The sequence below is a fragment of the Synchiropus splendidus genome, chromosome 5 (assembly GCF_027744825.2).
Source record: "Synchiropus splendidus isolate RoL2022-P1 chromosome 5, RoL_Sspl_1.0, whole genome shotgun sequence".
NCBI classification, from domain to species: Eukaryota; Metazoa; Chordata; class Actinopteri; order Syngnathiformes; family Callionymidae; genus Synchiropus; species Synchiropus splendidus.
Window position 1 is genome coordinate 15,583,261 of NC_071338.1, and position 26,224 is coordinate 15,609,484.

Below are 26,224 nucleotides of genomic sequence, written 5' to 3' on the forward strand. Positions count from 1 at the left end.
GTAATCTAAAAAAGGCAATATAACAAGTGTGAGAAATAGCTTTTGTAAGCAAATACTGCATGTAATGTCAGATGCAGTAGGTGACCTTTACTTTAGTTGGACTGCTACTGTACATTTTCTACACATACAGTGTTATGCTAGGACTCTCAACAAGTGCTATACATATAAATAAACAAAATGTGTGCTCTTCTTTGGTCCTTCTAAATCTGCCCATGTTTTGAGGTGAGAATATCTTTTTTTTCCAGGAGTGGGGTGAATGGGGGGCTGTGTTTAGTATTTATGCAAAAAAAACCCAAAACATTTCAATAAGTGCAATATAGACACATTGAAATTAATATCTAACACACATGAAGAGCAAGTTCACGACCCAAATAGCAACGCAGGGGAGACACCCAAAAGAAAACTATGTCCAATCTGGGGAAAGTGACCGCGTCATGACTCATACAACTGCAGTGCAGTAGAAACACGTGCCATCACCCACTGAAAGAAGTCTTACATGTGTTTTATTTGCTTTTAAATGACACGGTCACACAGGACGTGTTCTCAACGTTAAAATAACTTCATGCCACTGTAGCCCCTTGATAGGGGGAGTTTCCTTATGATTCCCATTTAGAATGTTGACTTTTTTTTTCCTAGCAGGGTGTAATTTTTGGCCTTCATTCAGATCTATGCAAATGGTTTATGTGATGTACATTGAGATTTTCAATATGAATGAAAAATATTGGTTGAAAAAATCTTGTACCTAAAACTATACTGTAGAACTTGAATTCATAAATGTAAAGGTGACATTTATGCCTAGCTGGGTCCCATAGACCCACAGGCAGGCAAGGGAAACCAGTTTATTTATTTATTTATTTTAAATCAGGAGATTCTTTCCAACCGCTAGTGCCTGCGGTGGAATAACCTCCTTCAGGCAACACAGAGAGGGAGAGAGAGGCTCCCCCAACAACCAACTGAATTAACTGCAAAATTGAAACTCTAGAGTAATGTGGATGGAGAAATACAAATTTTATTTAAATCTCACACAGCATAAGTTGTTGCACTGCCTTATGGGATTTGTTCTTCATGTGGTTTGATGGATGATTTTTACCGCTTTCTGTACAGAATGTGCCTTTCTTGCAGTATGTGTCCGGGCTGCCACCATCTGACGACATTACGCTATGCAGTTTTGGAGGGTGGTGGGGGGTATAAAAAATGAAGAAAGAAAGAAAATCATTATTAAATCACACTTCAAGTTAACGTTTTAATAGCAGCTTTCATCACATGTGAAAATGTGCAATGTAAGTCGACCAAATAATGAGCCTTGTGAAAGAATCTGAGCTGCTCTCTGTGACAGCAGGTCTGATGCATATTGATGGTATCGAGCGGCTCAAGATTATTTACATTTTATTATTAAATTACACAAATTGACATTGTAAAACCCTAACCTCAACTCCAAAGCATACTTATACAATAAATGAAAGAAGTTTGTTCACTGAGAACTAGAGCTGCATCATATTCTTAAGCTATATCTTTTGTTGATATAAATGTTTCTTGTGACACACAGTTTACATAGAATAGATTTACATTTGCTATTTACATATTGCAGCCTGGATTCAGACTCGAGGTTCAGCTTTTTATGCATATAAACATTTCATATGAAGTTAAGTTGCATTAGAAATTTAAGTGTCATTTAATCATCAAGCGTAAAAATCCCTGCGCAAAACTGCATAGGGCAACAACATCAGACAGTGGGAGCCTTGACACATACTGTAAAGCTAGCTGCAAGCTAGACATAGTCTGTACCTACACTGGCATGACATTATAAAATTATCTTGCTTATTAGTTTGCATTATCTTACTCTACATGTACTGTGTATGTATTTACACAGAAGGCTTGATGTGGCCCACAGCCCTTGAGTTTGGCATCACTGCTCGAACCCATTAACTGCAATGAACGAAGGTTTATAATGGTATTTGTGGTATTGGTATGGTATTGTTTTTTTTATTTAATTAAAAAATATATATATATTTTATTTTTCAAATCTCCCAATTGCCCCAACCAGTTCTTTTTTCCCCTGCCCTTGTCAGCTCTGGACTTTTCTGCTTGTTTAGTAGGGCTGCTTGGATTTTATTGCCTTGGATGGGTGTCATACTCTGAGATTTTGTTCTCCAGTTGAGAATGTTGAAACTATCGAGTAATAATCCTATTCAAAGGTGGAATGGGTAGACGTTCTCTTGCTAAATGCAAATGAATAGCTGCCAGTTCCTGTGGGGACCCAGAGGCAGCAGATACCCAGGACAAGCTTAGCCCAGAGTCCAGAGGGATAAGTGGATCTGGGTTCATAATAAGCTTCCTTGTCCTTGTCCGACCTCTCAGTGGGGTGTTACTCGCTCTGGCAAATGGGAGACATATGAGGGTGGTGGGCAGTTGTGGGTCTCAATACAGAGAGGCTTTGTGGTGGGTACCAAAAGGAGTAATGTTAAATACTACTTGGATAGGTTTAGAAATCCTGACTTCAAGGAATCATATAACTCTATGTGCGTACAATCAAGGTTTTGACTTTGTTTGGTACTTGTGCAACTGTGTGCAACTATATTTCGATTGCATGTACTGTGGGTTTCATATTTTACAAGACGCTGTTTTCAGGACTGCTCTCACTCATGCAAACAGCTGGTGAAACAAGTTGTGAGCTATTACACCAGAAAGTTCTGACCTGGACTGAATCATTCAACTGCATTTCAAGTGCAGTTGCAGTTCTCCTTGCCGACTAAACAATGCTGGAGAGGTTAACTCCCACTTCAGGTGGACTGAGAACACACGACCAAAATAGGTGCATTTCTAAGGTGATGTGGCAATTGAGTGCTGCAGAGTTTCACAGTATGTACTTACATGGAATGTACAGATTCAGTGCTTGCTTGTTCAAGTGATTGCATGGTAGTTTAGTACTATTTTTAAAAGTCATTATATTAACGATATAAATTCTCAGTACGTGTGTGTGAATGTGTTTTTAAGCGAAATGTATGGCGTTTCGTGTCCTGTGTAGGCTTGCGCATGCAACAATGCGAGTGCGTAAGTGTGGGTGCGGGAAATTATATAAAAAGTGGAAGTAAACAAAATTAAAAAACGCTGAGGGCAGGCCAACCCGGTTGCTGTACTGTGGGTTACTCGCTATACGCTCTATGTCCCTATTCATGGCGGCTGCAACTGAATGCAAGAGTGACGTGCAGAAGGTTTTGGTGGGATCTGTGAAGCTGATTGGATCTGGCCCCTGTCACTCACGAGAGCTGCGCGTTGCATGAGTAAAATGCAAACATGTCCACATTTTGAAGCGTTTGTTTTTGCTGAAATAACCCAAAAAATATTTTAAGTCTAAGTCTAAAACTTGTTTTGCTCATGTTTTACGGTCCCTTTTACTTTATTTAGTATTTTTTTCAGTGACATTATGTAAATGTATTTAGTAATTCAAGGCGCTAGAAGCAATTAAATGTTGCATCTTTTATTATGCTAGATGATGGCGTCCTTGTCCGCGTTCTTGATTGGATTACGCACGTTTCATTGAGGTCCTTATCTGATTGGCTTGTATATTCCACATCCCGCCTACATATATGCGTTTTCGTTTCTGATTGGTTCTGTCGGACGTTGATCAACTTCGTTCGAACGAAACTCTCTACTGGCTGTCTCGACCAAGACAAGCGATCATGACGGCTGCGATGCAAACATTCCATCAGCACTGTGAGTTCATTTTTTATTCCTGACGCATAACGGTACATACATTGTGGCCACCGCCACAAGGTTATAATCACCAAAGTGCGCGCTATACGAGTGCATTTATTCTTCCAAAGACTTGCCCACAGTTGGTTGCAGTCGGGCCACTAGGCGACTTGCATGCTAACATTAGCAGCCACATTTGACAATGTCACGTTTTAAATGTAGCCACCGTTTATAGATCGTAAACCAGTGTTTATGAGGTCCAATAGTGTGTCGCTGTTTTATAAGGCGGCATTGTCATTGCCGAGCAATTTGCATGGATGACAGATTTCGCCTGTTTATGACACGAAGGTGCTACCGTCACAGTAATGCGAACCTCTGACGTCTGAACCTCCAACTGTTGACTGCAATGCCAAATTTTGAACAATTACATTTGCTTTTTTCCGTCTAAAATTCCTGTTGCAAGCTAAACGCTCATGTGTTTACTTGCATCATATTTGTTTGGACGTTAGGTAAATGTACGCTTAAGCACACTGAAGAATGCGTTTGAAAGACGATCACATCGTAGAATAAAGTTTCATAATTCATTTCGTGTAAATGCAAGAGTCTGTTATTATTTATACGGCAAACAGTATTATTTCGGTATATGTTTTAAGTAATGCTCGGGTCGTAACTTTAATAACAAGGGACTAAAGTTGTAGTAATGGCTCTAAAAACAAGGCGCGGCACTTTAATTGCAGCGCTTAGTTGTGTCATCACAACAAAGCTCCTGAAATCTACAATTACTTCGTCTAAAAAGCCAACCCCCCAAAAGTCTTCATTTTTATTAAATACTGCACCCAGATTGGAAGTAACTTTACCGCCCTTTTTCATATTTATACTTTGTTTTTCTTATTGTTCTTCAAATACATTTGTCTTCCATGACTGTAAAGACTTTACAGCAGCTGACAGCCAGAGCAATATATTTATTTTCCTCTTGCTGTCCATGTTTAGTATTATGCATATTGTATTTAATTCCTTGAATATACTTGCCAAACCAAAACAAAGAAGTATCTCTGTGTTTTCTAGTTGGTAAGTAAATGCTGTTATATAAAATGTGTTAGAGTACAGCTAAAAACAAGAGAACTCAACAGATGTATGATGTCAATTCTTGCTCCTTTGCTGCAGAGAAACTGTTGTCATGACCAAAATTAATAGAATGTTTTTTTTGTTTGTTTTTGTCTCATACAGGACTTGCATATGAATGAAGGAAAGACAAAGAAAAAAAGGAGATTTAAAAAATAAAACTTTGTGACAAATCACACTGTGCTTTGTCTGTGTGTAAAAGGAGACTTAAGCAGAGATATTTGTCAAATGGTTGACAGGACTCTCTGTGTCTCTTTAATCTTTAGCTCTGCCATTTTGGTTTCTTTCTGCCAGTCTTGCTCTGTAATACATCCCGTGGTTCTGGTGCCACAACAAGGCTGAGTTGGCGTGTCCCCTTACTGAAGGCTTATAGGCCTTCCTGCAGCGGGCGGAGCTGGTGTACGATGGCGTGGTGGGCCATTGAAGGCTGCCGCGAAGGACTGTGATGTCAGAGCCCAACAGCCCGGGTGAGAGCCGGCGTGGCGCTCCCAAATTCTTTGTGGGCTGCGAGGAGGATGAGAGCGAGGTCCTGGACGAGAGCTTAAGGCCAGACATGGAGTTGTATGAGGACAACGAAGACACTGACTCGGTGGGAATGCTGTGCTACTTAGAGCTGTGATCAAAAGTTTCCAAAAACCTTTTTGACTATTACAACTTTTCTCTCTTCTGACACTAACTCTCACCTTTCGCTGTCAGCCTCCAGAGCGACAGATTGTGGTGGGGATCTGCTGCATGATGAAGAAGTCAAAGTCCAAGCCGATGACCCAGATCCTGGAGAGGCTTTGCAAGTTTGAATACATCACAGTTGTCATCTTTCCCGAGGATGTCATTCTCAATGAGCCTGTGGACAAATGGCCTCTTTGCGACTGCCTTATCTCCTTCCATTCAAAGGGTACAACTTTAGCAGATACACAGACACACTCAACTGCTGATAGAAAAAAACGTAGGTCTCATTTTTCCATGAACCATTTTTAAACTAAATTTTGTACTATCACTGCTTGTCTCATCTGGAAATAACAAACTAACATGTTCTTGAGGCGTGTTTTTACATTTTTTTAAATGGTAGCCAAGTAGGATGAAATGTATTTGGTCAAGCAGAGTTAACAAAACATGTAGATGGGATGGGATGTGTTGAATAACTCTATGTAACATGTAATTTTCAGAGTCGGGTCAAAATACTGCTTGTTCACACCCCTTTCTACTAAAACAAAATGATTTTATCTCTGAACAAAAATCGTTTGGTCCATCTATTTTTTTTTGCTTCTCAGTGCACCACTGCATCTAATCTCAAAAATGTATTTCATAAAACAGAAAAGAGAAAACTAAATATCTTTAAACATGTAGGGTGAGAGAAGGCAATAACTCCTATGTAAACAGCATCTAAAGTTAGCCTATGCAATCATTAACTTCTAAAATCAGAACTAAGTAGTTTGTCCTATTCTCCTCCACATGGACATAATAAACATCAAACCAAATAAATGTTTGAAAATTTTACAACATGCGTAACTTGGAAGTGAGTTATGTTTTCTGTTAGGAAAGGAAAAAATGGTCAGAGTTTGTCAAACTACTTCTATAAAAGTAAAATTGGCTTTAATATATATTTCATATCTATCAAGAACTTGTCAGGCGATTGCTTTTTCACCCTGTATATTATATGAAATGCTGTCTTTAGGTTTGTTAATCAGTCCAAGATTTTATGGTCAGTATATTTTGCTGCAACTCTCAGAAATCTTGACTCTGAACTCAATTCTGCATATAGGGTTCCCACTGGATAAGGCAGTGAGTTACGCCAAACTCAGAAACCCTCTGCACATCAATGACCTGGACATGCAGTACTTCATACAAGACAGGTACAAAATATTTTCAACGCAGTTCTGCCTCGGTTGATTCTTAATACATTTTAGCCATGTTTGTTTTCTAATGGCGGCATGTGTTTTCATTTATTTTAGGAGAGAGGTTTATCGAATACTGCAAGAGGAAGGAATCGATCTACCACGTTATGCAGTTTTGAACCGTGACCCAGATAAACCAGACGGTAAATGTCATTTATCATTGTATTTTTGGACGGTGCCTGAATATAGTGAAGCTCCTCAATATCGAATTGCCCTCGTAGGCTGCTATTTTAATCCAAGATGAGGGTCAGATGATAGATTTATGTTGGTGTGGATTAAATTACATCAGCTGTGATTGTAAAGTTTATGAATTAGACATATTGAGAAACTGTTTCAGAATGTAACCTGGTGGAAGGAGAGGACCATGTGGAAGTGAATGGAGAAATTTTCCAGAAACCTTTTGTGGAGAAGCCTGTTTGTGCCGAGGACCATAACGTCTATATCTACTATCCCACCTCTGCTGGGGGTGGTAGCCAACGCCTCTTTAGAAAGGTGAGTATATTTTATGATGCTTTGTAGAGTTACCACTGTATCCTCTTCAGAATGCTCTGAGTATGTTCATGTCTCTGCTGAAGCATATTCTCATCTAAGTGATTTTGTGTAATTGTTTTTCACAACAGAAAAATTCGAAACTATGATTTTAATTGGTTCTTTTGAAGTAATGAAACATAATAATATTTAAAAAAATATATATCTTTGTAGATTGGAAGTAGAAGTAGTGTGTATTCCCCTGAGAGCAGCGTGAGAAAGACTGGCTCTTACATCTATGAGGAGTTCATGCCGACTGATGGAACCGATGTGAAGGTACTTGTTTGTTGGTCATCGTGTGTGGAGAATATTCAACATTCAATCTGTATTATTTGAAAATCTTCCTTGTATGGTGAAGTGGCCGCTAGCAATTGTAGTTAGTGGATTTGAGCAGATTTAAAAGTAGATGCTTCTGTTCCTCAGGTGTACACTGTTGGGCCTGATTATGCTCATGCTGAGGCCCGGAAGTCGCCTGCTCTGGACGGGAAGGTGGAGAGAGACAGTGAGGGCAAAGAGGTTCGCTACCCTGTCATGCTGTCTGCAATGGAAAAACTAGTCGCCCGTAAAGTTTGCCTGGCATTTAAGGTGAGAAAGACCTTCTTGCTTCAGTAATTTTTTTTAAAAAATAATATTGCAAATTCTGTTTTATTTTGTCATTGCAGCAAACTGTGTGTGGCTTTGACCTTCTGCGTGCAAATGGACACTCGTACGTGTGTGATGTCAATGGGTTCAGTTTTGTGAAAAACTCAATGAAGTACTACGACGACTGTGCCAAAATCCTTGGGTATTATTTATTCATAGCCATCACTTGGTAGATTGGCTTACAAGTTCTGAGTGTGTTTCATCTTATGATTTTGCAGGAATATTGTGATGCGTGAGCTTGCTCCGCAGTTTCAGATTCCATGGTCCATTCCTACAGAAGCGGAGGACATCCCTATAGTGCCGACAACATCTGGAACCATGTGAGTAAAACTGTCATCCACAATTGCTGCAGTTTAGTGTAATGTGTTTTGTGACAGTACTTGATTCTAGACCACATGACCAAGTTCTTGGTTGCTTCTGAATAGATTGCATTTATACTTTGACTGGTCTCTGTTCACATTGGCTCATGATTTTCTTTTTTGTCCAGACCACAGGTGCTGTGTTTTCAAATCAGAAATATCCAAAATTACTGCATTAAAATACGACCAAGTTTATTTTTTGTTTTGAAAACCTGCCATCTCGCCACTTACCTGCCAGTTAATACAGTACATTATATGAATTACCATCAATGTAATCAATAATTAGCTTTGTTTTCAAGGTTTTATCACATTACAAATGAACACGTTTCATCTCTTAAGTTTTCCAAAATTACAAACATTGTGCCTCGCCACTGATAAATCATTCGAGATTCTATTGCAGGTGATCTAGCATTTCCAATAGTGAGAAAGTAATGCTAGTTAAAAAAAAAATCAATTGGACTAATAGGCTAATGCTTTTGTGTGTTTGTTTTCAGTGTTGGACTTGGTCTTACCCCGTCTTAGTTGTGGTCTTCTTGACCAAATCTTTACAATAATTCTAAAAATCATTAGCCTGTATGCATATATTTAAGTATGACGTGGGGTGGAGCTGCAGCGTTGACTTTAAAACATGAACTTTTTAGGATGGAGCTACGCTGTGTCATTGCGATCATCAGACATGGAGACAGAACACCGAAGCAGAAGATGAAAATGGAAGTTCGAAATCCCATGTAAGTTTATACTTATCTCAGTACTCGAGTATGAGTCCCATGTGAGTTTTTTTTTACTTAACATTTGCTTAATGTGTTTGCAATTCAGGTTCTTTCTTCTATTTGAAAAATATGGTGGATACAAAACTGGGAAATTAAAACTTAAGAAGCCCAAACAACTGCAGGTAAAAACAGTGTTTCAAGACAGTATATTGCTTTTTTTAAGTATCATCCTGAAGGGACATTATGGCAGTGACATCTCTTAAATCTGACGGCCAATTCTTTGTGTCTCAACAGGAGGTGCTGGACATAACAAGACAGTTGTTGGCAGAACTGGGACAGGACACTGACTGTGAGATTGAAGAAAAGACATCCAAACTGGAACAGCTTAAAACCGTCCTCGAAATGTAGGTGGTACAAAACTGGGTCGTGTTCAGGTTTTACTGTCTTGAACGTTGTTACCAAAGGTAAATCTTTAACCATATATGTTCTTCTGCGTCAGTAAATTCACTGTGTGCATACTGCACATTTATATTTGTGGATCTTTTTTTATTAAGGATGTGTGAGCAAAATATATGTGACAATAAATCCAAGTTCTGGCAGTTTGAGCAAAACAAATTGTCCCTTCGATTAAGGTGAAATTGTATTTAAAGTTGTACTATTGTCTCTTAAATCGGGCCGAAAGAAGGAAAGTGCAAGTGCACATGTAAAGCTAAATGTGGATAATTAGTCAACATATTTATGCGCCTACTGTAGGGACTGAAATGGATTTGTTATTCTTTTCTATTATTTATTTATTAGCCTTTGCCCCCTTCTCTAGGTATGGACATTTCTCTGGGATCAACAGGAAAGTGCAATTAACTTATTTGCCCCATGGGCAACCCAAAACATCCAGTGAAGAAGAAGGTAGACGTCAATATAGTTGCTTCATTTTTCCAGGTTTATGTCAAGTGCATTTCTTAAAACCCTAGATTCCAGAAAAGAGGGCCCTTCACTGCTGTTGGTACTTAAATGGGGAGGTGAGCTCACCCCTGCAGGAAGAGTACAAGCCGAAGAGCTTGGAAGAGCATTCCGTTGTATGTACCCCGGTGGTCAAGGTGAGATAGATTCTGAAACGTTTGTTTTGCTGCTTTTGCTGTTTGTTTTTTTGTGGATTGAGTTAAAGAGTGGAATGAAATGTTCTCTTTTATATGTGAAATCATTATTAGCTATATAGTTTCTGTGTTGTATCCTGCTTCATTTCCTTTGTCTGCTTCACTTCGTCATGTTCCGTTCATCTTTTAATTTTCAATAACAATGCACTTCATACCCATCATTTTACGGTCAATTTCCCCCCACATTTTCTTTCTTTGAATAACTGCCTTTCTTGTAATTATTAGCGAGTTGCACAGTGGCTCCTCATCTTTTCCCGAACTTCAAGCAAATCTGTTGAAATAATTTGTTTGAATGTGTTGAAAATTGGTTTTCTTAATTTTTGTTGAAGGACAAAAAAACTCTATCCTGGGTAAGTTTAGGCGGTTAAGCAATATAAATTGTTTTATTCACGATTAGGGCACTTATATTACCATTAATAAACTACTTATTTATGCGTGAATTACCAACATTTTATCCCATTATTAGGCATTACAAAGTTTCTGTAAGTGGTCACGAAGTGTTAACATGATAATGCATAGATATTAACTGTAAATAAGCCATTTATTACTCAATGTTCATTAATGGTTTCTCTTTTTTGTTCTTCTCCCCATCCATACCTGTTACTACATGGTGCCTAAACATTGTATTTTGCAGCAGACATCTGATGTTTACGGAAGTTTGTGATCAGTGTTTCTAATCGCAGGTGTTTTATTTAACCCTGTAATTCCGTAGGAGACTACGCAGGTTTTCCAGGCTGTGGTCTGCTACGGCTGCACAGCACTTACAGGCACGACCTGAAGATATATGCTTCTGATGAAGGCAGAGTGCAGATGACTGCCGCAGCTTTTGCAAAGGTAGGTCTTGAATACATAAATATGGAGTAAGTAGTGCACGGTTTGTGATGCTAATCAGTAATATTTGGGGGGTTTACTGTGACATTATCTGACCAGATGAAACACTTTGTTGAACTGCAGGGATTGCTGGCCCTGGAGGGCGAGCTCACACCCATCCTGGTGCAGATGGTGAAGAGTGCTAACATGAACGGGCTGCTGGACAGCGACAGTGACTCCCTAAGCGGTTGCCAGCATCGTGTCAAAGCCAGACTTCATGAGATTCTGCAGAAGGACCGGGACTTTGCTGATGAAGACTACGATAGGGTAATTGGAGACGTATGAAATGTTACCAGAAGAGTTGACTTGTTTGTGAGGAAGCTGGTCTGTGTGTTTTACTGACTCAGCTGATACCAGAGTCTGATAGTGTCACTGGATCTAAGTTGTAGTCTGTATGAACAGAACACCATAATAAACCACTGTGGACTTTGCTGAGGAGGACTACGATATGGTAATTGGAGACTTGTGAAATGTTACCTGAAGATCATACTTGCTTGTGGGTCTTTGTGTTTTATTGACGCAGCTGATGCAAGTGTCTGATTGTGTTGTTGGATCTAGAGCTTGTATGAAGACTATAATAAACATTTGACGTATGTTTGTCTCTACCCTGATACAGTTCCAGGATATTTTACCTTATTGAAGCTCTGAAATAAGATATGAACTGATTGTTGTGTTCAGGAAACGTTTAAGCCAGTTAATTTAAATCATACCAGTACTTATCTTTTTGTAAATCATGCATTTATATTTTTAACGAAGTCCTTGTGTTATGTGTGTGAAACAGCTTGCTCCAACTGGTAGTGCCTCGTTGGTGAATTCAATGAAAATAGTCCAGAATCCCGTGGCTGTTTGTGACCAGGTCTACACCCTCATTCAGAGTCTGACCTCCCAGATCCGACAAAAAATGGAGGACCCCAAATCAGGAGGTGAGTTGCATGTCTTTCTGTCTGTCGGCAGTATTTGCTGTTTATTTAAATTTCTTTTTTGACACATCGGGCAAAACTATTATATATATTTTACAATTGGTTTGCAGATATTTCTACAGTTGCTCTAACTTTCTCCTCATGATATTTTATCTACACACATAAATGATTGTTTCGTAATGCTCTGCGGGTCACTTTTTTTTCCTTGTGTTCCTGGGCGATGTATAAAAATAATCACCTAGTTTAATACAGAGCTGAAGCACCATGATCACGGTGGAGGGTTTAGTTTTCTCATCAAGGATCTATTCAGGGTAGACATTTTGATATCAGGATTTTATTGTATCTGTGCAGCTTTCATCAGCTGCTGCAATTCTGTGCACACATCCTTGGATCTGTATTGTCCTGTCAAAACATTGATGAGTGTGTTTTATCTATATACCTGCAGTGAGGAAGGGAAAGTTTTCTTACTCTCTAGACTCTCCCAAGTCAGCTGGTGAGTTATATTTGTCTGCGATGTAATTTAAAAGGTGAGGATTGTTTTATTGACCATTAAATGTGTGTGTATTGAGATAAGCTTTGAAACACAAATTAGTTTACTGTGGTAATAAGCAGGTGATGGCCCTGAAGTGCTGTATGACCACACCAACCACAGTGGCTTATCAGAGTGTGATAAGCTGGGGTAGTTATGGTTTGGCACCTGATGTCTATCAGTACTTCAAAAAGTAAAAAGCAATGATGACTAAGACAGTTTGGGATCACCGCCTATGTATAGATGTTTTCGTACTACTGCATCTAATAACTTTTGAACAGCTGTTTCCATTGATGGACAACTGTCGTCATTTGTGTTTATTAAACTGTGTCAGATTGTCATTAACACTATATCAATGACTCAGAGCAGTCATTGATATAAACTTTTTTAATTCTGCTCCTCTGTGACGAAGCAAAACAACAGTGATATGGGGAGTTTTCACCGGTTATGGTCTTGCTTGTCTCTCAGACTTGCAGCTGTACCACAGTGAAACCCTGGAGCTCATGCTGCAACGCTGGTCCAAACTTGAGAGGGATTTCTGCATGAAGAATGGCCGTTATGACATCAGTAAAATCCCAGATATCTACGACTGTGTGAAATATGATGTGATTCATAATGCTTCCCTGGGACTGGAGGACACGCTGGAGCTGTTCAGACTCTCACGGGCTCTTGCTGACATTGTAATTCCACAGGTGAGACTGAAGACGAGAAACAGGAAAGTAGATCTTATGCGTTTTATAACCAGAGACATTGTATGACTTCTCTTTGTAGGAATATGGTATTAATAAAGTTGAGAAGTTGGACATTGCATATGCCTACTGCCTTCCACTGGTCAGAAAGATCCAGCTTGACCTGCAAAGGACGCATGAGGACGAGTCCGTCAACAAGCTTCACCCCCTGTGCGTAAACTGCTCATGACGGAACGGCTCCATTTCTATTGATTATGAATTAATTTATAATCCTTTAAGGTATTCTCGAGGGGTGATGTCTCCCGGACGTCACGTCAGGACACGGTTATATTTCACCAGTGAGAGTCATGTCCACTCCCTGCTCAGCATCTTCCGCTATGGAGGCCTGCTTGACGTAAGCTGTCAAACCTGAATGAATTCAATAATGAAGAGTTGTCAATGGGGCTCTTCTGCTGTCCATTTCTGTTTGATTGATGCCATATCCGTCTCTTTCACATCAATCCATATCTTTGAAAATCAAACGTGACTTGTTTGGGTTTACAAAAGGAGGAGAAGGATCAGCAGTGGAAGCGAGCCATGGACTACCTCAGTGCCGTGTCTGAACTCAACTATATGACTCAGATCGTCATCATGCTGTATGAGGATAATAATAAGGTATATCTTCCTTCTTGTTTTTGTTATGAATCCATGGATATACAAAAAAACAAAAAAAAGAAAAGATTTTTGACATTTGGTGACCTTTACAAGAGGTATGCAATTTAGTAGTACAATGTGGACCCCTCACAACTTGGCAAATTGCATTGATAGATGATACAGAATTCCTGTCCGAACAGCATAAATCAAGGTCACTGATTTGATGTTGGATAAATCTTGATCATTTTAGCGCTTTTGTTCTTCAGTTTGATCCATTTGAACTGATCGATTTTTGTCTTCAGTTCTGCCATATATTTCTTCTTATTCAAAGCTTACAAATCCAATATGTCATGAGTTGTGACATGTTCTGTTGCTACTCCTTTCAAAGGACATTTCATCAGAGGAGCGATTCCATGTGGAGCTCCATTTCAGTCCTGGTGTTAAAGGTGTGGAAGAGGAGGAAAATGCACCCACCGGCTTTGGTTTCAGGCCTGCATCAGCAGAGGTGGCACGCCAGGTAACTCACACTTGACCTGTCAATTTTGCTGTATTGGGATCGCTGTTGGGTCTGTTTTGCTCATATACATTTAATCCGGCAGAAACAGACGGACCCGGGCAGCCTGGAAGACTTGTCACGCGATGAGACCGACCGAGCTTTACCACTTTCTGAGCCCATCACCATACAGAGGAGATCCCCACTGATTCGTAACCACAAGACTGGGTCCATGGAGGTAAGGGTGCAGTCATTCACACGGCCCAGATTATAACCGCTCCCATGAAATGGACGTGACAAACATCAAGCCTTGTACACAGGGTCTGCGCAATTCAAGTCCTTGAACCTCTGTTCTAAAGCTCACTCGTACTTGACACCCTGTCTTCTATGCCAAAGCCATTGCTGTTGCATACTGATTTAATCAGCCGCTAGTCATCAAGCCATTTGCCCTTTAAGTCCAATGTAAGCAGGTGCACCTCTTAAAATAGGCTTTGACAGTCTCTCTTTGTATCTTGTTTGTGTGGTGGCATATCTGTTTTGGGATAAGGAGCGTATAGCTGTTTTCTAAAGTCCCTTTTATTTAGACGAAGTTGTGTTTATTTTCAGGTGAAGTATTGAATTTGTTTACTCATCCAACATTATTTATATTTAGCTATGTTTGTTTTGTGTCATTGCCCAATATATATTCAGTGAAATGACTCGTGCTTTTGTTCTTAATTTAAACTCTGGTCTTAATTGTGGTCATTGTTACGGCTGACATTAATTTCTTCTCAGGTTTTCCCCCAGTGCTTTAGCAACATCGGGGACCCCTATTCAGCTGTTTTAAATCAATGTGTGACTCGCTCTGTCCGCGCTTCCTCACACATCTGTCGAGCAGAACTCTGCCTTTTTAGGTAGAGTGTTAAGGCCTGACAAAATTCTCTTCAACACCCCCTACATTGGGAAAAGACATCCCGGGATGAACCCTGCTTCTCTTTATTTATGTGTTTCTATAGCCACTATTATGGCTTAAAATTCAGCAGTTCAAGGTGAGATGGTTTTGCTAAATGCTTTTCTATTTGATGCTCCACCAGGTCCTGTCTGAGACGTCGTCCTCCAAAGTCGGCAGCTACCGCCTCTTCTCTTTCTGCTCTCGTCAATCCCCGGAGATGAAGCAAAGTGGATTAGGTATGTCCTGAAATAATATGCTGTCATTGCACCTTGTGTTGATGGATCACACATTAATTGGAATTTTACTTACAAACCTGAATTTATTCTTTTCAAAAAGTCTGATGGCGGAGCTGGTGCTAACAAGATGGGCACTTTAAGTTTGAAAGTATTGTGGTCCAGTTGTTTGATGTTGTCTGTGTGTTCACTCTGTTGTAATTATTCTCAAGAATGAGAGTTCACCTTAAAATGACTTTGCAATCAAACTAAATCTCTTGTTTTTGTTTGTTTGTTTTTTTAAGCTTCATTGCCTGAACTTCGTGGTGTAAAGTGCTTATCTGGTGCCGAAGGTGCAAATATAAGATTAGATGTTGGGACAAATGGCATGGTCTCCTCTGGGTCTCTCTCTTTCTTTATCTATGTCTCTCTTCTGCTGCTCGTTCTGCTCTTCTGTTTTTCTTTTTATCTCTTTGTCCGTCCGTCCGTTTTTTTTTTATTCCCCCCCCCCAAGTTTACAGCATGTGATATAGCAGTGACTAACTCCCCCGCCCCCCTCGCAGGCTCTCAGTGTGCCGGGCTCTTCAGCACCACTGTCCTAGGGGGGTCCTCTAGCGCCCCTAACCTTCAAGACTACGCTCGTGCACACCGCAAAAAATTCTCGGCTGGCAGTCTGTCCTACAAAGACGGTATGTGTTAAAAATACAAGAGCAGATAATGCAGTAGTTTAGGCGGGTTAATTTTGGTGTGTGACGTCTTGCGTGATGGAGTACTGTACAAGAGATGTATATCTATTTTTTGTGTCACGTTTTGTTACCATGCAGTCGTCATTTTTTTTTTTTAGATCGTGTAATGGCTTCAGCATTTTTTTTTCCATCTCCATCCTAATATCCACACCAGCAGTTCGATTCCCCATGCCCCTCCCTTTTATAAGTAGAATACATTGTAGTTTCTCATTAACATGCTGGTCCAGTGGAGGCACTTTGGCCGAAACTTGACAGACTCGTCCTGTTTCCTCCACTTTTCTTTTGGGTGTTTGTTTGATTCCCGTTGATTCCAGTTTAATAATAAATGATTGTTGTGTATTTGAGATGTGCTCGTTCAACAAAAGATGGCAAAGCGTTTGTTTTGGCTCAAAAAGTTTTGAATTATGGATCACACAATAATTCTTGTGTGAATTTGAATCAGTCCAGGACCTCTTTGCATCTGTTGATGATTTTATTTGAAGTCTGGTCTGTGCAACATATTTGCGGATCCATTTTGTCAGGAGATTAAATAACTTTAGGTTTAATGCTGAAAACTGTAAATTAAGACTCAGAGTATTCAGATGGAATTAGTTTTGCTAAACGGATGTGATGGATCCTGGAAGCCATATGTGTTTAGGTGGCTAAGGGTTGTCTTGCTTAATGATTTTGGCTTCGGTGGTTTTCCTTTGTCATAGTGGAGAATTAAATTCTGAATAGCATCCATAAATGCAGTATATTACAGCCTTTGCACGAGTGTAGCCCATCTGTCTGGTAACAAGCTTTGTGCGGTCCACATTATCATCACTCTTTTTTGCCTATTCCATAGTGATCAGTAACTCATGATTCACCATTGTTTAATAGTTTTCTCATGTGAGCTAGAAGTAGTGCATTGGAAAAAAAAATGCGTAGAATAAAATGGTTCCCAGGAATAATATAAGTTTTTCATATTGTATTCAACTTTGTCCATGTAATGTGAGTTCATTCATCATAGACATTCATAGCCAGGCTCTAATGAAAATGTGTCGTGCCAAGAGAAAAACAAATAGTTTAAACTGTACAAAATACACTGTTATGTGTCAGTTAGGCAAGGGAAACGCAATCTAAAATGTTTGTTTTGGCCGTAGATCAATCTTAAGTGTAAAGCTGTTATCTTATCTTTGCTGTTATCTATGGTTTGAGTTCAATCTCTCTTTATCTAAACTGCAGTTCCCATTCAGTCCTATACCGATCTGCTCATGTTGTTGTATTGTTGATGCAAGTTGGAAGTGTAAATGATCCATGCCCATTTGATTGATATTTTTTTATGATGAACTTCATCCAATTGTCAACAAAGTAGGCTCGTTGAAATCTTCATCAATCAGCTGGACGACTGTTGGGAGCATAAATAATAATAAATAATAATAATTCGCATATGTAATTCATCATACATCTTTTCATAGCGTTCATCTTTTATTTTCCCCTGAAAAGCAGATATGTGAATCCTATCCATCCAACTGTTTTGGTGCACTACAGCAGAGATTTTCCTTCCCCTCTTTTCCCCTCACCGTGAGTGTTCCATGAGCTCTTTGCATGTTATAGGCGAGTGTGGCCACTAGGTGTCAATGTGGAACCATGCAGACTGTGTCTAACGTGTTGCTTTGCTGCTGGTGTGTCATCCATCTTGAGTCATTTTAAGAACCAAAGGAAACATTTTGTTCGTGTCGTCGTCATTTCACTTGAGATTGTGATTGCGTTCTCACCTCCTTCTGTAGATAAAAATGTATTATTTCGGTTTTTTTTTCTTTTTATTTACTTCTTTAATGTTGTGAGCCAGATTTATAGGAAATTTGGTTAATATCTGTTCAGAATTAGTTGATCGTATTTTAAAATGGTGACTGAGGGTGAGTTGAGTCTGAGGCCATGTAGATAGAGGTGTTTATGCTGTTGTTGCCTTTACTGTTCAGTTGCCGTACCCATGGTCTTGTTGCCAAGTATGTTCATTGTTTTTGTCTTTAATTCCCCCATAAACTAGTTGAGCGCTACCCTTCCTGCCATAATCGGACAACCTCAAACATTTAACCTTTATCGTTATTCATGATGACATCATGTTTTTTTTCCTTTTTAAGTATTTGCAAAGTTCACCTCTACACTTTCATTTTAGAAGTCGTGCTCATCCCTCAAACAGGCAGCAATGCAAGGTGATATCCAGTTTCAGAAGATCATCGTAACACTAGTACATTTTTTTTCCTCCAGAGTTGTTGTCTATGCCGGCTGTAAAACGATTTTCTGTGTCGTTTGCAAAGCATCCGACTAATGGTACGTCTGCTTCTTTCAAGTATATTTTCCACTTCACTTTCCTCTGTCTTGCATGTCTTCAAAGTTTTCGTTCAACGTGGCCCTTCAACATTTCAACTTTTTTTTTTTTTGTTCTATGGATCCTTTCTTCTTTTTGTATCCACTCACTTTGGGAACTTAACAAACATGACATCCTCTTTCTAACCAGGGTTCCCACTGGTCAACTATTTGTTGAGAAACCCAGACTTTTTTTTTAAAGTTCTGAAGGCCCAATCTTTTTGGCTGAAAAAAAGCTTTGCACCAGTAGAACCATTTGGCAAATATAGCTCCCGTTCAGCTTTGTCCTTTTTTCAGTCTTACGTCCAAATGATACATTTATGAATAACCAAATGTTGGATAGTGGTGAAAACGTTTATTTCCTCTCACGATCAAATGATGTTTTAAATAAGGCTTTGTCTATTTTGTCCCTTTATAAATTCATTTTAAAGTGATACTATCTTGATTTTTAATCTTTTAAGACCCACGGAATAAACAATGGTTGCCATGGTTACCCAAATCACCTCTCTGAACTTACCTCGTCTGCTATGGTATTTCATGACATAATACTGACTCCGGAACTAATTTTATGTTATTTTATTTTTGCTTGTTTATTAAAGCCACGCTTATTCAGCTGTGTGTTTTTAAATTCACAAGCATTAGACTCAGTGTTCGAATGTCATTAACTTCCAACTAACGGTGTCATCGTTGGACTAGGTAGTTACTGAATCAAAAATGTTTTTTTTTGTGTGTGTGTGTGTCTGTTTGTGCGTGTGTGTGTGTGTGTGTGTAACTTTTGCTTCCATTCCTGGACAGCAATTCCCAGTTGTAAATGAGCTGGAGCCGCTAAACTGCAGAGTGTGTAGTCCGCCGTGTTTCAGCATATTCAATTCAGCCCAAGGCAAATTCTGTCAAATATACCTCCACTCAAACTTTGTCACGTTTTTTATGATGCACATGACTGGCATTAATTATTTCTAATCTGTTAAGGTTTCTGAATTTAATCTTGAATACCACTAGACTCAACCTGCAAGTGTTTGTCAATTGGTTTTCAAGTGACGATGAACTTGAGGAGTATAGCGCTGCTTAGCCTGGATTTGCCTTCATTTTTCGCATCAAAAATGTTTTTTTTTTCTCTTGTTTTTTATGCAACGTGTTGTTTATTAAACTAGAGCCAAGGTTGGGAACCCTGTTTTTACATGGCGCATTGCTGTGTCCCCATTATCCCAAAATGTCCTCTGGATCATGCATGTGTGCACTGGCACATGAGACACATGCCATCTTTGGAGATTCTGAATGAATTTGACGTCACCACAAGCGTTTAACCCTCCCCATGCCACCGCTGATCTTACTGTCGGAGAATATTCTGTTGACAGCCATATGTCAAGTGAAAGCTGACAGAACCACGATCAGTTGCAACGTGGAGTTGAGTTAAACTCTTCTTTATCATCACACTCTTATTGATTTGACTTCATTTTTCTTCACGTTTTTTGAATCAATCCCAAACCACCAAATTGCTTTTTAGTGTTTCACTTCATCATATGTGTTTGTTCTGTCTGACTGTGGAGAGTGGACCCTCAATCAGAGCGGTGTGGAATGTCTGATATGATTTTACTTTTATTCAGATTTGTCAAATGTGCTCTGAACCTCTGTTGAGTGTGTGCTCTGACTTCTGGTTTGATTGTTGTTGATCGGGTCTGGTGTCGCACGTGAGAGGGCGGGGCAGTCACGGCTTGTTGTTGAGGAACAGGACAGACTGTCGGGGGCATCAGATGTTTTCTTGAAATAATCTAAAAACAGTTAATTTCGGTGACTGCCGGCAGTAATTCTGACAAGTTTTTAGGATCAGTTCTATGAGTGAATTGGAGTGACCTTAACATGGTTGACGTTGTCCACTTGCATGTTTAATTCAACACAGGGACAAAGGATGACACGTCCGCAGTAGCTCGGGTCCCACCTCATAGGTGGACTTTGGAAGGTACAGTGATGGAGTTTTTGCAGTGATGCAAGTGTGTGTTGGCAGTCTGACATTCTTGAGCAGGATATGAGTTTCTCTGAAATATGGCCAGGAGACTCTTCATAAATTGATGCGTCCTTTTTTTCTGGCTGCTTTTAATTTTGACCCGTCATGCTTCATCCAAAAAATGGATTTATCTCTTGCTCTTTGGTTGGTTCTCATGAATAATGTGGTCATCAAGTCAGTACTAGGGATGGGCGATAACTTATCGTACACGATGTACCGCCAAACACAATCTCCACAATGACAATTCTGCATCTCAAGATAAATTCGATAAACATGTGACTCACTCGCTGCATTGGACTTGCACACATGAACATGACGAGACCGTGACAGGCGCCACGTTTTCCAGCTCCGCAGCGTTTGACAGTCACCACCGGCGTGTGACAGTTGTGGAGAGTGTGGTGGACTTTGGTGGACGATTGTAGTTGTATTATTTTTGATACAGAGAACCTTTGATAATGACACTGGTCGACTCTGAGTCTCTGGATCCATGTTTATTTTATTGGATAGAGTGGTCCTCATAGGTTTTCTGACGCAATCGTCTGCCTTGGTTCTGCCGCTGCGCTGGTGCCTCGGCGAAAGACCGTGGTGAAAATGGCTATTGGACGGACCTTGGCCAATAGTCAGTTATGGACCATGAAGAAATTGTAAAGCGGTAAAAGTATGAGCAAAATCTTCAATAAGGCAATGAAAAACAGCTATTTTAGGAGAGAGAATTGTGAAAAGGTTTTTCATCACACAAGACAAAGGACTGACAGTTTGTATAATGATTTGGAGAATAGAATATGAGTAAATGATTTATTTATCAGTTATTCACATTGTGTCTAGTATTTCTTCAATAGCATCTATGGAATGTGTCCAGACTGGTCCATAGTTAGAGACTGTTAAAAGACGTGAGACACAGCAGGCAGACGGCTCAATTTAACCCCTAAATAAAACTGGCAGAGCAGTCTGTCGGACACAAGCGGCTTCTACCAGAGACATGAAACATTGAATTTCTCATCTCTACACTTAGTTAACTATTACTGTATATTTAAACATAAACAAAAAATGATGTTGGAGACAAACTCCACTAATAAGTTTCATCATCGAACAGTTTCAAGAGAGACTGTAGTGTCCAACACATGGGATAGAATGAAAATATATTTATCGTGATAATTATTGTTATCGCTGGATTTACAACCTTTATCGCGATAACTTTTTTTGGCCATATCGCCCATCCCTAGTCAGTGTGAATGACATTTTGGGTACCTCAGAGGAGCAACTTGATATGTGTGGCTAAAGCTTTGTCTGAGTGTTGCCGTGATGGAGAGTTGCCATTTTGTTTATCTTTTTTTAGGCTACAGCAAAGTCACCTCTAATAATGAACGCATGTTTTTTTTGGGGTGGGTGGGGGTGCTGCAAACGGCTCCTGCCTCTTTCATTATTTACATTTAATTTCACACGAGCACCAGCCTCCTCCTCACTCTCTCCTCTGCTCTAGTCTGTCCTTCACCTCCCTGCTCCTACTAAACTCTCCTCATCTCGCTGCCTTGTATTCTTTCATGTCTTGTACACTGCTCCTTCTCCTCCTCTTCCGCTGTCCTTCCTCGCTCTCCCTCTTCTTCCCCAGAGCCCCTTGAGGAGCACCAGGTGGCCCAGTTGTTGAGGTGCTTCTCCACCGACCTAAGCCTAGGTCATCACCTCTCTTTGGATGGGGCGCTCGCCCACCACCTCCATCAGTGCTCCTACCACCTCCGTCTCTTCAGAAACTGGCTCATCACCGGCCAGGACCCCCTAGAATACCTCAACGGTCAGCCCCTGGCCCCGCTGTACGACCCCCAGCCTCCCCTGCCCTGTCCAACCACCGCTAATGGTTTATTTGGGCCTGTGCTTGTTCTGTGGTTGGCTTTGCCTTTGGGTGTTTCTCTGCATGCTGGCCTGTTTCTGTGGTGATGCGCACTGCCAGCTGCAGTTCTGCCACTAATATCTTTGCTTTAACCTGGTGATGAGTTTCCACCTCCACTTCGTGAGCCCCATCTCCTGCAGTGATCTACATCATCCAAGTATAGTCACCATCATAACTGTGCTGAAACCTCATCCACCACCATCATAATGGTACTGTGTTTTGCGGTGAAGTTGGAAATACACAAGGGTTTTAAATCTGTATCACTGCACTGCAGTTAGAGACCCCTTTGTGTGAGTATAGTCAGCACACTGAACCACCAGCCCTCATGTGTAGAACTCATGAGAACTGTTTGATATGCCAACAAACAGATGATCTGATAATTACAGTTTTTGCTGTCCATATTACACGTAAATCACCTGCTACAGTAGGACAAATTCTGTGTTCTTACAGTGTCAGCTGGTTTCACCTTGCGTCCCGTCGTTGAAGCTAATGTGCCTTTTTTCTACTGTAGAGTTCAGGTTCATGTGCGCTCACTTTGTTTCCTCACTCTGTCCATCACTCATCGACACGATCGCAAACATTTTTATCAGTCTGTTGTTTTGTTTTTATCAGCTGCTCCTGAGCACTTGTCTCCTGCTACCTGACCTTGCCCAGCATGAGAGTCCTGCTTGTTGACTGAACCTTTAGCAAACTGTGAAGATGGTCTTTGTAAATTAACCTTGAAAGAGTTGTGAAAGGGCCCAGCGGTTTGATATTTGGTGACCTGCAGTGAATTAATAGTGTTGTAACAAGTGTCGGCTGTTAGCTTTGGTGTGAGAGTGTGTGTGTGTGTGTGGTGAGACAAGGTTTAAGCGCAGGGAGGCGAGGGACCCAGGCTTGCTTGCTTTTGTTAAAAGACAAAGGTTTTAATTTGTTTGATTGTTGTCTTGTGACCTGGATGTGCAGCATGGTTTTTGCTACTTGGCCGATGTTGTTGTGGAGTGTAGCAGCTGGCAGGAGTTCACCATGGTTTGAGTGACAGTGAGGCAGGACTTTTGTTTGAGGGTAGAATTTTGAGGCGTGGTGTCTGGCTGTTGTTGAAGGATGAAGGCTTGAGCCAGTGCACCAACGGTGCTGAATCACCGGGGGCTGATGCCTTTGCGGGTGTCTTTCCTCTGCCACAGGATTTGAAGGGTGCTCCATGGTGCCCTCTATCTACCCTTTGGAGACGCTGCACAACTCACTGTCACTGAAGCAGGTCAATGAGTTCCTGACAGGCATCGTCGAGAGTGCCGGAGATCCACACACCAGAACAAAAAGAGGTGAGGAATAGTGGGGAAAAACGCATGTCCACAGTCCTCGGTTTTAATATGTTTTTGGTGTTTCTCTTGCCAGCTATATCAGCCATGTTTGATGCTCACAACCATCCGTCTGTGGACTCCTACATCCCCCAGAGAGTCCTCTCCACCTCAGTCTCCCTTAGGTCTCGATCTGAAAGACCTCCTTGGTGTAAGTGACGTCCGCATCTCCAAAGTTCTGACACCGCGGTTTGATGTGAGCTCAATATTTTGGCAGCTTGTAGCTCTTTATCCAGTAAAAATTCATGTACTAACTGCATCGTTGTATAAGCCACAGGATTCAGACCATGAGAAGAAAAGGGACGACTTAGAGTCTGGACATGACAGAAATGAAGACTTTAGAGCTGCAGGACGTATCATTGGTTCACCCACTTTGCTGCTATAATCTAGAAACTGTGTCACATCGTGTCTTCATTTATGGTGCCAGAATGTGGCAGAGTGTCTAGTCCAGGCTCTTTTCCTTTCATGTCTAGATGTCTGTCACTCCCTCAGGTCTGGAGGCTTGTGTCACCAGATGTTTGCACCCAGAAAGGAAGCCGCTCTAGTTGTTTGTTTGACCAAGGTCTCTCTCGACATCACTCCTTGCCTGTCGGGTTACGGACAGAGAAATCTCTCAATCCACGTCTGTTTGCTGCTCTCTCATGGCAGCATTAGCTCTCCAGGCTTCGGCTCCTCGACTAAGAACGCACTTGATCCTTACCGCATTATGACGTGGGTGTGTTGGTTATGACATTACATTGTGTAGTGTGGTGCACCTGAAGTTGGTGCACTGAAAAAGTGTTCTCTGCAAAAGCAAGTTTATACACGATTAGTCAGTTATTCTGATCTTTTTTTTCTCTCTCTTGCAGTCTCTCTTGCAATTCGATGTTCACAGCCCTAGTTGAGACTTCACAGAATTCATGACAACAGATTTATAACAACCAAACCTTTTTTCTGTCCCATGCAGACAGCAGCGGCCCCTCCAGCACGGTGTCCAGTGCTGGACCGTCCTCCCCCACCACTGCAGACACGTCTCCACGTTTCAGTTTCAGTGACAAGATGTCCCTCACTCCTCAGAGCAGCGAGGAAACCCACGGCTCTCAAACCACTCAGCCAGCGCCTGCAGTCGGGTCACAGCCACTTGAGCCAACATGCCCCGCCTCCGTGCCAAACCCCTCAGAGCTCCCCCTGACGCCCAACAATTCGCCAGAAGACGACGTGGAGCACAGCGAGGACTCGCAGAAAACACAGGAAGCCAGTGAGTTGGTCTCCGCATCTATAGATCCATCCACTGGCGGCGTCCATGAGCCCAGCATTCGCACACCGTGTCCCGGTCTGTCGGAGCTCACGCTGGCTCGGATGGAGGGTTACTGCCTTCCTGGGCCGCTGCCTGTGCTGCTGGAGCTGAGAGAGAGCAGCAGCGAGGCTGGTTCCAGCTCCCAGACGCCTCAGTCCCCCGAGGGCCACGATGAGTTCTTTGACACGCAGGAGTCTCTGGAGCTCTGGATGGACAGTCCAGAGAGCCCCTCACATGAAGAGGCAAGCCTGGAGGTGGGAGCCACTCACTCAGCCGAGCCCTAGTGCCCTCAAGCAACGTCCCACACTGCTATTGTAAGAGCACTGTGGTGGCGTGTTGCTGCTTTCCCATCTGTTACAGATGTTAGTAGCCTCGTCTTACAATCTGTCCTCACCTCCTTCCAGATTTGTGTTGCTTAAGCAATTCATTTCTGGCGTTGACCTCTAGAGAGAAGAGCCAACTGTCCATCCTCCAGCTCTTCTTAGAATCAATGGACGCTCGAACAATCATAGATGGTTGATGGTTAGTCAGCGCAGTGAGAAACCCTTTCTCATTCCTCAGCTGCTCCCTCCGTTGTGAGGGTTTAACCTTACACAAGTGTCTCTGAGCAAGGCATCACCGGATTGTCAGCAGCTCTGTCCATAAGCTTTGTTGTGTGACTTAAAAATCGGTGCATTAATGCTATGGTAATCTCTTACTTTTGCGCTTCAGCGGTGAAGCTCTAACCTCCGTCTTACTAAAACCTTTTCCTGTGTGATGACGGCACATACCGAGTCACGGTGTCTGCTGGTCTGCACCCTTAATGAAACTCTTAACACCAAGCCAGATTGACGTTACTGTCTGTAAAGTGTAATCTGTGGACCTTAGAGTAACATTTGCACTGCTAACTGCCAAAGTCATTAACCCTCGTGAAAATGTAATATAATCAGCAGTAAATTAAAGGAGACATATTTATTTTTATCAATCACAGGGGAAGTTCAATATTTTAATACTCATTTATCAGAAATTTTAATGTCTCCCCTGCTGTTCTGTGTGTTCGTAATTCCACCTTGTTGTACGGGCTTGAACCGCTTCCCTGTTCACTGAGGAAAGAGCTTCTGTTGTGGCCGGCGGCGATGTAGCAGGCGGGCGTGCGGCCCTGCCGTCAGGTCGATAAGCTGACACGCTGCTGTGTTGCTCTCTTTTAGGATGTTACATTGTCATCAAATGTCAAAGCTGTGAGTCCTTTTGCCTTGTCAGATTAAAACATGTCACCAACATTATTGTGTCTTTG

At 41.2% G+C, this 26,224-nt stretch overlaps 1 protein-coding gene across 16 annotated transcripts; it reads left to right on the forward strand.

Moving 5' to 3' along the window:
* The first annotated feature begins 3,606 nt into the window (after positions 1-3,606).
* On the forward strand, positions 3,607-26,224 carry ppip5k1a (diphosphoinositol pentakisphosphate kinase 1a). 16 transcript variants are annotated; one of them, XM_053865412.1, is made up of 33 exons: positions 3,607-3,714; positions 4,921-5,404; positions 5,512-5,758; positions 6,575-6,665; positions 6,765-6,850; positions 7,045-7,199; positions 7,410-7,511; positions 7,659-7,820; positions 7,898-8,019; positions 8,096-8,197; positions 8,878-8,964; positions 9,053-9,128; positions 9,241-9,350; positions 9,764-9,849; positions 9,915-10,040; positions 10,810-10,931; positions 11,052-11,234; positions 11,749-11,890; positions 12,333-12,380; positions 12,885-13,108; positions 13,188-13,315; positions 13,385-13,499; positions 13,652-13,759; positions 14,127-14,255; positions 14,338-14,469; positions 15,305-15,398; positions 15,680-15,727; positions 15,938-16,063; positions 18,353-18,415; positions 22,063-22,242; positions 23,502-23,639; positions 23,713-23,826; positions 24,622-26,224. In XM_053865412.1, the coding sequence occupies exons 2-33, from the start codon at positions 5,261-5,263 to the stop codon at positions 25,233-25,235; spliced, it is 4,404 nt and encodes a 1,467-aa protein (XP_053721387.1). In that variant the 5' UTR covers positions 3,607-3,714; positions 4,921-5,260; the 3' UTR covers positions 25,236-26,224. The 16 variants fall into 16 exon arrangements, with proteins under 16 accessions (XP_053721387.1, XP_053721391.1, XP_053721395.1 ...); XM_053865416.1 differs by having other exon boundaries at positions 5,512-5,707; XM_053865414.1 differs by lacking the exon at positions 3,607-3,714 and adding an exon at positions 4,517-4,761.

Bases quoted from the DNA above. Each gene is read 5' to 3' on its own strand.
- ppip5k1a (XM_053865412.1), top strand. From the start codon at position 5,261: ATGTCAGAGCCCAACAGCCCGGGTGAGAGCCGGCGTGGCGCTCCCAAA. The intron at 15,399-15,679 runs GTATGTCCTGAA...TGTTTTTTTAAG, and splicing joins GATGAAGCAAAGTGGATTAG to CTTCATTGCCTGAACTTCGT. The intron at 18,416-22,062 runs GTACGTCTGCTT...CTTCTTCCCCAG, and splicing joins TGCAAAGCATCCGACTAATG to AGCCCCTTGAGGAGCACCAG.